The sequence below is a fragment of the Dioscorea cayenensis genome, chromosome 6 (genome assembly GCF_009730915.1).
Source record: "Dioscorea cayenensis subsp. rotundata cultivar TDr96_F1 chromosome 6, TDr96_F1_v2_PseudoChromosome.rev07_lg8_w22 25.fasta, whole genome shotgun sequence".
NCBI lineage: Eukaryota > Viridiplantae > Streptophyta > Magnoliopsida > Dioscoreales > Dioscoreaceae > Dioscorea > Dioscorea cayenensis.
The window spans coordinates 2,534,293-2,544,161 of NC_052476.1; the positions used below are offsets into that span (position 1 = coordinate 2,534,293).

At 36.8% G+C, this 9,869-nt stretch overlaps 1 protein-coding gene across 1 annotated transcript; it reads left to right on the forward strand.

Moving 5' to 3' along the window:
• The first annotated feature begins 1,548 nt into the window (after positions 1-1,548).
• LOC120263390 lies at positions 1,549-9,509 on the forward strand. The gene is made up of 20 exons (XM_039271272.1): positions 1,549-1,715; positions 1,830-1,913; positions 2,062-2,196; positions 3,818-3,936; positions 4,177-4,479; positions 4,545-4,632; positions 4,804-4,909; positions 4,978-5,088; positions 5,213-5,376; positions 5,453-5,573; positions 5,993-6,217; positions 6,305-6,498; positions 7,241-7,408; positions 7,493-7,598; positions 7,965-8,102; positions 8,174-8,338; positions 8,417-8,617; positions 8,698-8,892; positions 8,971-9,042; positions 9,137-9,509. The coding sequence occupies exons 1-20, from the start codon at positions 1,696-1,698 to the stop codon at positions 9,287-9,289; spliced, it is 2,868 nt and encodes a 955-aa protein (XP_039127206.1). The 5' UTR covers positions 1,549-1,695; the 3' UTR covers positions 9,290-9,509.
• The last annotated feature ends 360 nt before the right edge of the window (positions 9,510-9,869 follow it).

Sequence of the window (9,869 nt, forward strand, 5' to 3'; positions counted from 1 at the left end):
TAAAAGACACCAAATCAAATTAAAACACGTCATTATGTCGTGTTTCTGGTTGCTTTTTGAGGTTTCATTATGTTTAAAGAAACATGCCGTTTTCACTCTAAACACTCATCACTCTCTCTCTCTCTCTCTCTCTCTCTCTCAAATGCTTCGCTTTTTTAATTTCCAAAATTATTCGGCAAATCGAGGGAAAAAACTCTCTTGATTCTTGATTTGGAATTGATCGGTGGGGGAAGAGATCCTTTGAAGCTCCTCTCAATCTCTTCTCCCGATTTTTTTGTGGTTTTTTTCTGATTTTTTTTGGGGTGCTTCGTGGTAAATGAGTTTAAGCGTTGCTCTGTTTCACTGAATTTGCGGTTTTTTTGTGAGATTTTTGAGTATTTTGTCTGGATTTTGGTTGTGTTTAGGAAGCGATAATGTTCACGGAGGGGCTTGATCCGCACGCGTTGCGATGGGTTCAGGAGGTGAGTATTGATTTAAATCCTTTGTTTTTTTGGTGAAAAATTTGTCCTTTTGGGATTTTGTTGTTGATTTTGGGATGATTATGATAGGGGCATGCTTATGCTTCGAGCCATCAGAAGGGTAGTGATCCGCTGCGCGGGCACCGGAATGGTGGCCGGGCGTTTGGAATCCCGCCGGCGGAGAAGTTCCGGAGCGGGCACTTGCCGCGCGGAGCCATCCCTGTGTCAATGCCGGCGCAGAACGAGAGTGATTCAGGGACGGACATGGATGAGTCATCGGACACGGAGGAGATTTACAATGGGAGGTACTCCCTTGATTCGTCACCGCAGGATGATGTTTCAGAGAGGAGAATGCCGAATGGGAACTCAGCAGCAGCAGCTGCTGCTGCTGCTGCTGCTAAGAGATATGCAAATGCGCCGCCTCGGCAGCATTACTATACAAGTGATGGGTATGGGTATTCGGATGTTAGTTCGTCGAGGGATACTGATCATCAGCTGTCACAGCAACAGAGGATGCAGGGCAGGGCAAATGGGTATGTGGAGGAGGAGTCTTCTGATTCTGGGGGAAGCTTGGAATTTAGCAGGTCTGCAGGGTGGAGCACTGGCAGTGTTGGAGTGAATTCTAGAGGGACCTATCCTGTTGAGAACTTCTCCCGCAATGTGCCATACCAAGAAGTGAAAGCTGAACCTGAAAAGGTTTGCGGATCTGTATATTGGTCAAATTTGTCTGCTTTGTTGCAGTGCTCGTTTGTTGTTCGCCAGCTATAGCAGTAGATAGTTTGAGTATTAAAAGTTTACTTAAAATGACATCCAAAGTGACAATGTGAATCCTCCGCCATTTGACATAACTGTTGTTAGTTAGGAACTTCTGAAATGTATTTGATTATTTTTCTGTGTTATGAACCTTGTCTACAACAATTGCTATTAAAGTGCTTGCAGTTATTGTAACAATTGTTCATGAAATTCTCTTTATAAAAATTGCAATTTGGTATTTGTTGATTTCCTGTGTTATTGTAAGTATGTGATTTGTTCATTTAATGCTCACTTTCACTGGTTGAACGTGACTGCAGGAAAAGCGGCCTAGTGCACCAAGTGCGCCACCTTTCAAGCTTGCAGTAAGGAAATCAGCCAAGCTTCTGATCAAGTGATACGACCATCTGTCACTCCCTGTGCAGTAGGTTTAGATGGTTCTTTTGCCAAAGAACAGTCGAGTTTACATGGCAATGTAGGAAGCAGTATGCCTGAACAGCCCACAAGGTCTGTGCTGTTTGGTTAGCTTGAATTTTTTTTCTTTTATAACAAGGGAAATTTCTAAATTCTGTTGAATTCTAAATTAGTAAATTCAGACAAAATGTCTTTTTGCCTCTGTAGGAGTGCCACAAGGCCCACGACAAGTGTTGAAGCCTCTGCATCTTCTGGTTCCTTACCTATTCGGGTTCCCACTTTCCATGCAAGGTTTAATTTAAACCTTCTATTGAATCACAATCTTGCTTGACAAAATTTAATTATTGTGAAGTCTCCTGTACTGTGATATATTAATCCGTGGTATTTTTTTTAATTGCATATTGATGAATACTTTTATTTTATTTGTTTTCTTTTCTAGTGCACAAGGGCCTTGGCATTGTGTGGTTGCCTATGACGCATGTGTGCGGCTATGCCTTCATTCATGGGCTAGAGGCTGTATGGAAGCTCCGATTTTCTTGGAAAATGAATGTGCATTGTTGCGAAGTGCATTTGGGTGAGTATTATGTGTTCAATTTTTCTTGTGCATTGTGATGAAGTAAATTGTGGATTAATGCTTTAACTGGAGAAAATCCTTCTAGTGGTTCGTTTAAGCTTACATGGATATATTGTTTAATGTATTTGATCAGTTCACTTTTGTAAGCCTTTCATATTTTCCTCAACCCTTGCATTTTCTAGAGCAAATCAGCATCATGGTGTTAGGTATCCTACACGAGTTTAAACTATTTATTACTAAATGAAGCTTTCGGCTGCATGCATGGAATGTATTTGAAAGTTTCAGTAAACCTCATGTATTCACTTTATGTTTAGATGTAATTGTACAGATATCAAAATGGATATGTAAATAATGTTTGGTTCAGATTTGTTCTAAGTATGCCATGGTTGCCAATTAATGTCTGAATCTTAGTAATTCTTTTCTTGTATGAGCAGCATTAGATCTCGTCTCAGTTTAGGCCTTGTTCTTATGTCAAAATTTTGAGTTAGAACTCATTACTGATGACAGAAACAGCAGGCAACCTGAAATAGGGAAGTATATTGAAGTGGTTCAATAAATACATGACAGATAAGGCTTGCTAAAGTAGTGAAGCGTTATTGGAACAATCTATTAAATATAGGAAAGTTAACCTAGATGTAATAATTTTCATTAATCTATAACTTGGCTTACTCAGCTAGTCTGACTAACGGGTGTTCTTTCACCCAGTGTCAGGAATTGTTAAGATGCAATTTGTTTTAATGAAAGTACATCATGCCAACCTTGTTAAAAATTCTGCATTTTCATAATTGCCCCAAGATTGGCTGAAATGTGAACTATTTTTATTTTGATCATTTTGTTTGTGTTATCAATTCAAGGCTAGAGTTAATGAATGACCTCCTGTTTTCAAGAATGGATATTGTAAACTGCTAGGGTATTCATGCCAAATTGCTTGGTTTTCACTGTCATAATATTATCTTGCATTGACTTGACTAAACATTCACCTGTATAATATTATCTAGTTTTAAATGAGATTCAAGAATCATTTTTTGAAAAATGAGTGGGCCAAATAGCTATCGCTATTGTAATGTAGAGCTAAGGAACCTATCTTATACATGTGCCATATTAATCTCGCGAGTGCCTGGTACCTTAACAACATATACGATATGTTCTTGATAGCAGACAGTAACCTTTTAATAAAATTGGTTTCTATTGAGATGTAACTTTATTCACTTACTAAGCTGCCATTCTTGATTTTGATATGGATATGACATTTTTCATCTTGTATTTTCCTTTATCGCGTTCATGTTGATGGTACTTGCAAACTGTGTTTTATCTGCGCAGCAATTTGCAGAAAGTTTAGCAATCATCTTGATGGAATTCCATGCAACAAGGAAATAAGTATTGTGACATATCCTGACATGTCTCACTGCTTTTGTTGATTTGAGGTGCACAGTAAAAGATCTAAAAATATTTATATTGATATAACTCTTCACCCCTTGGGAATTAATAGCTAAAAGATTTTGTTTTTATTACATGTTTACTGAAGCAATAATTTTTGGTTTGGTTTTGGATCATGTGATCTCTTACAAACTTATCATAAAGTTATGATTTAATTCTATTTTGTTTTCATTTTTCGATGTAGTTTGAAACAAATATTGTTGCAATCTGAGGAGGAGCTTCTTGCCAAGCAATCTTCAGAGCTTACCAGTGAAGGGGCTGCCCCAAAGCCCAAAAAAACCATTGGCAAGCTTAAAGTTCAAGGTAAGGTAACCTTTGAATATGTTGTTTTTGTGTGTGTGCGCCTACCGCATGTGTAAAAAGTATGTGCTGCATGTGGTGTCTTTTCTTTCATTTTCAAAGGGTACTCATTAAGGTTGAAACAAGCAATTCTACAATATGACATTTAATACAAGATACAATATAACACATTTTATGCAGTAATTATATGCGAATTTTGTGTGTTTTCATGTATCATTTGCCTAACATATGCTTGTGGTGCAGTACGTAAAGTAAGAATGTCTCTAGACATGCCTTCAGGATGCAGTTTATCATCCTGCAAATCTCCATCAGTAAATTTAGAATCCCTGCGCTACCGTATGTCAAATTTCCAATCAACTTTATCGTCTGGATGGGAGTCGCTGCGGAAAATTCGTGTTCTACATCGGCTACCTGCAAACAGTTCCTTTTCTCGTCACAGTTTGGCGTATGTGCGTGCAAGCACGCAGTATATCAAGCAAGTGTCTGCACTCCTTAAAACTGGTGTGACAGCTTTGCGGAATAGTTCATCATATGAGATTGTGCAAGGTACCTCTTTAGCTTTGCATCATTGCAATTTTGATTCAAATCTGATAATATAATGGTTGTTTCAGAGACATACTCTTGTTTGTTGCGATTGAAAAGTTTAACTGAGGAGGGTGCAGTTAAGATGCAGCCTGGATCTGGTGAATCGCATCTTTTGTACGTAAATTACTTTCTTGCTTTTGGCTTTCAATCCATTCTGATCTTTTTTGTGTTTATTGTCCCATTTTCTTACCTTACCAGATGTTTTGCTTTCATACTTCAAGATTGATTTCTCATAATAATTTGCACCTAACCTCTAGATGTTTCACTTTTCTTTGTAAATCACAGCTTCCCAGATAGTCTTGGAGATGATTTGATCATTGAAGTCTATGATTCCAAGGGGAAGTTGCATGGCCGTGTTATTGCTCAGTTAGCTAGTATTGCTGAAAATCCTGTAAGGATGTCTCTTATTATTTGATAAGAATATCAAATGTGCATGCGCCCTTAAATTCTCTCTTACAGAATGATAAATTACGCTGGTGGTCCATTTACCGAGAGCCAGACCATGAACTTATAGGCAGAATTCAACTGTATGCAAATTATACAACCTGCCTAGATGAGAACAATTTGAAGGTGTGGTATTTATTGCATGCTGCACATACTTAATTGCCACTCGGGCTATAAATTTATGCCTATTTAATTTTTTTTTTTAAAGATTATCATGGCCACATTATTGACACCTCTCTTTTGTTGACAGTGTGGATCTGTTGCTGAGACTGTTGCATATGATATTGCCCTGGAAGTTGCAATGAAAGTTCAACAATTTCAACAACGGCATCTGTTATTGCACGGAGAGTGGAAATGGTTATTGACAGAATTTGCATCCTATTTTGGGGTTTCGGATGCATACACCAAACTTAGGTATTATGAATATTGCTTGTTTTGATGTATTCCCATTTAAAAACCTTATGCTCACATTATGCTTTGGCATTTCTAGATACCTTTCATATGTAATGGATGTGGCAACCCCTACAGCTGACTGTCTCATACTGGTCCATGATTTGCTTTTACCAGTTATAATGAAAAGTCGTGGCAAAAACACTTTGAGCCATCAAGAGGTACATCTCTTCTTCAATACGGAATGGGTGGATTTTATGCTTTCCGATTTTTAATTTTGAACTCTTCACCTTTAGAATTTATGAGTGATTGGAAGATATACTGTTCCTCTGCAGTTTGACACAGGTGTATGATATAATCTGGAACTTTAAATGTGGTACTTGTTAAGCACTGATCCTCAACTTATGAATTCTAGTGTTATTAAGCTTGTCCCCTGAACTAGAAGCAATTTTCAAACTTTAGGTAGCATACTTGATCTACTACTTTTCTTCATGTAGTTGAGATCTCCGTATCTTATGCCTGTTATGCATCTTGAATATAAGAAAATATTTGCTCACAAAATAAGCTTTTTTTCTTCGAATTATTATTAAATTATTCTTGCTGTGTTTTCCTATAACATGATTTCGTGTTTCTTGGCCAGAACCGCATTCTTGGAGAGATTGAAGAGCAAATCGAACAAATTTTAGCATTGGTCTTTGAAAACTACAAGTCACTAGATGAGTCGTTGCCTTCAGGGATGGTTGAAGTTTTTAGGCCTGCTTCTGGATCTCCAGCTCCTGCGTTGGCACCTGCTGTGAAGCTGTATACCCTACTTCATGATATACTATCTCCGGAGGCTCAATTAAAGCTATGTGGTTATTTCCAGGTTCATAACTGTCAACATTGCCTGTACGAGGCTTCTTTCAATCTATTAGGTATTGTTTTTTATTCCTATGTTTCTTTGCGTATGCAGTCTGCCGTTAAGAAAAGATCGAGGAGGCACTTGGTTGAAACTGATGAGTTTGTTGCTAGCAGCAACACGGAAGGCAGTTTGATGGATGTTGTTACTCTCTCTACTGCTTATCAGAAGATGAAAACCTTGTGCTTCAACATCAGGAATGAAATATTTACAGATATTGAAATTCACAACCAGCATGTGCTTCCTAGGTTGGTACACTTTTCTTATGAAAGCAGCTTTGATTCAGGCTTTTATGGACTGACCTGCAATTATGTGTTGTAACCTAAATTTTTTACTGTAAGTAATTTGTCCGTGTATTAGTTCTTTTCTTTCAAAGGTGCTTGTGAGACATAAGATGAAAAAGTGATGTTTTTAATAACTATAGTAAAAATACAAAAGTTGAAATCCAATTACCTATTGTTTGTGTATGGGAAATGACTTTTAGTTCCATAGGATCTGAAATTCTTTGTTTATCAAGAGTCCATATGCCTGTCATTATATGCTGTGCTACTGTATCTTGCAACACAAAAATTGCTTGTACTCTCTTTCTTCACAAGCAGGAACTTAGTACAATAACTTCAATTCTGAATTTTCCTGTTATAAATATATATGTGTGTGTGTATAAGGAGCTTGGTACAATAACTTCAATTATGAATTTTCCTGTTTTATATATATATATATGTTGTGGGAAATTTCTTTAGTGTTGTGCTGTTTATCAATCGAGGTTGTCTTTTTGTTAAGGTTGTCACTGTCTTTGCTAATGAACAATTAGTGGTTCTGTTGATTAAGGCCTAGCTTCGTTTGCAATTGCTATATCTTGAATGCTTGTCAGTATATAAGAATCTTTTTCATGGTAACTTGATGTGATTATCCTAATACTCTCTTGCACCTAGAGTACTGCACATCATATTTAATCTCATTACAGATGATCTTTGTAATTATTTAATGCAGTTTCATAGACCTTCCAAATCTAGCAGCTTCCATCTACAGTGTTGAACTTTGTAGTAGATTGCGTGCCTTCCTTGTTTCATGTCCTCCTTCTGGTCCTTCCCCACCAGTAGCAGAGCTTGTAATTGCTACTGCTGATTTTCAGAAGGACCTTACTAACTGGAACATCAGGTAATATATTTTTAAAAAGCATCAGCTTTTATTTTATGAGTTAACTGTTCCCTATTTCTCTGACTCTTTGACTGAACCTTGCAGTCCGGTCAAAGGATGTGTTGATGCAAAAGAGTTGTTTCACTTGTATATTGTCTTATGGATCCAAGACAAGCGGCTGTCACTATTGGAATCGTGTAGATTAGATAAGGTATGATATTTTCTGAGAGTGCATTATTGATTATTCAGAGTCAAGATTTATTATGTTGTGGCATTTGAGTTGCCATTTTAATGAATTTGAAAAGCAAGTGGAAAATTATTCAGATTGTAGAAAATTAGCTCCTAATTTTCAATTTTCTCTTCTGGTTTATTTGTTAATTTTGGTTTGAGTTATAAAATCCACTTGGATCCAGTGTTATTGGTTTGGCTGGTTTTATTTTTCTACCAATGAAACATATTTCACTTTAGTTTAGACATCAGGAGTTCCTTCCTGTTTGTTTATCAACATTATTTATTGCTAGTATTATGATGTCAGTTTGCTTCTTTCATATGTTTAATAATATGATCTTTTAAGCAGGTGAAATGGTCAGGTGTGCGGACACAACATCTAACGACTCCATTTGTTGATGAAATGTATGATCGATTGAAAGAAACCTTAAGCGAATATGAAGTTATCATCTGCCGTTGGCCAGAGTACACTTTTGTTTTGGAAAATGTATGCATACTCTACCATTTCTTATAATTTATTCATCTCATTTCATTTACTAATGATAAAAATAAAAAAAGGCAATTGCTGATATTGAGAAGGCAGTGGTAGAGACATTGGAGAAGCAATATGCAGACGTGTTGACACCCCTGAAAGATAGCATGACACCAAAGAAATTCGGACTCAAGTATGTCCAAAAACTTGCCAAACGCAACTCACTGTGCCCTTATACTGCATCTGATGAGGTTAGTCTTTCTCTTGGTACATTTTCAGTATCTTTCTTTAAACTACTATTACACTGAGTATTCTGCTTCAATTTTCAGCTTGGAATTGTTCTGAATTCTATGAAAAGATTATTGGATGTGTTGTGGCCGAAAATTGACATGCAACTCAAATCTTGGGGTTCATGTATCCCTGATGGTGGGAGTAACGTAGCCGGAGAACGACTTAGTGAAGTAACTGTGACATTGAGAGCTAAGTTCAGAAACTATCTACAGGCAGTGGTTGAGAAACTGGCAGAAAATGTAAGTAATACCAAATTTTCGTACTTTTCATTTCATTTGAGTTGTGATGTATACGAATCAAATGTTTTTGTGTCATCCAGACTCGATTACAGAATGGCACGAAGCTGAAGAAGATAATCCAAGATTCAAAGGATGTCATTGCGGAGTCTGATATTAGAAGCCGAATGCAACCATTGAGAGAGCTACTCACTCAAACAATCAACCAACTCCACACAGTTTTTGAAGTACATGTCTTTGTCATGGTTTGCCGTGGTTATTGGGACCGGATGGGTCAGGTATGCAATTACACTAGCAATCACAACTCCCCTGCAGTTTTTATACAAAGTTGAGCTTGGACGACATATTTGTTGCAGGATGTTCTTAATTTCTTGGAAAACCGAAAAGAAAATCGGTCATGGTACAAAGCTTCCAGAGTCACAGTAGCTGTGAGCATCATGCATTATTCTCTGTTGTAATATTTTTTTTTTACTTTTGTTTTCTTTTAACTAAATCTGTGAGCAAATTTGTTGGTTTGTTCAGGTACTGGATGACACATTTGCATCACAGATGCAGCAATTGCTTGGAAATGCACTCCAAGAGAAAGATTTGGAGCCGCCGAGATCGATCATGGAAGTACGATCGGTGCTCTGCAAGGACGCGCCTAGTCACAAGGATTCGAGTTTTTATTACTAGCCAGTGCAAATGTGAATATTGAGCACTTAATGCGGCAAAAGTTTTGCGCGATAAACCCGAAGAATCAGCCCTAAGGCTATTGTGTATATGATGAAGCAGAAAAGCCGAAAAATAGCTGGTGAAGGAAAGCTAAAGCCTGAACAACAGCATGAGCTCCAATTCATTCTGAGATTACCCTTTCTCTTATGTCTCCATATGTTTTTATTATATATATATATATGGATAGATATAGATTTTTTTTTTTTTCACTTATTATTAAGGTATTAAGTATTCTATCTTTGATAGAGTGTATGTTTATAGTTAAACTGATTTTCTCTATGATTCTTATATCTTATTAAGTTACAACAAAGTTCTTGAAGGTTTGGAGACAAGAACAAGGCAATAATTATATAATTGTATTCTTTATGAAAGATCTTATAATATATATATATATATATATATATATGTGTGTGTGTGTGTGTTTGGACAGGCGTGCGCATTATATCCTCAAGTTTCTATTTTATGAGCTTTTAGTGTATTTACAAAATAATATAGAATGTGTAATATACCCTATGAAAATGTGAACTTAAATATATATATA

Bases quoted from the DNA above. Each gene is read 5' to 3' on its own strand.
- LOC120263390 (XM_039271272.1), top strand. From the start codon at position 1,696: ATGCCTGAACAGCCCACAAG. The intron at 7,409-7,492 runs GTAATATATTTT...TGAACCTTGCAG, and splicing joins CTTACTAACTGGAACATCAG to TCCGGTCAAAGGATGTGTTG. The intron at 8,618-8,697 runs GTAAGTAATACC...TGTGTCATCCAG, and splicing joins TTGAGAAACTGGCAGAAAAT to ACTCGATTACAGAATGGCAC.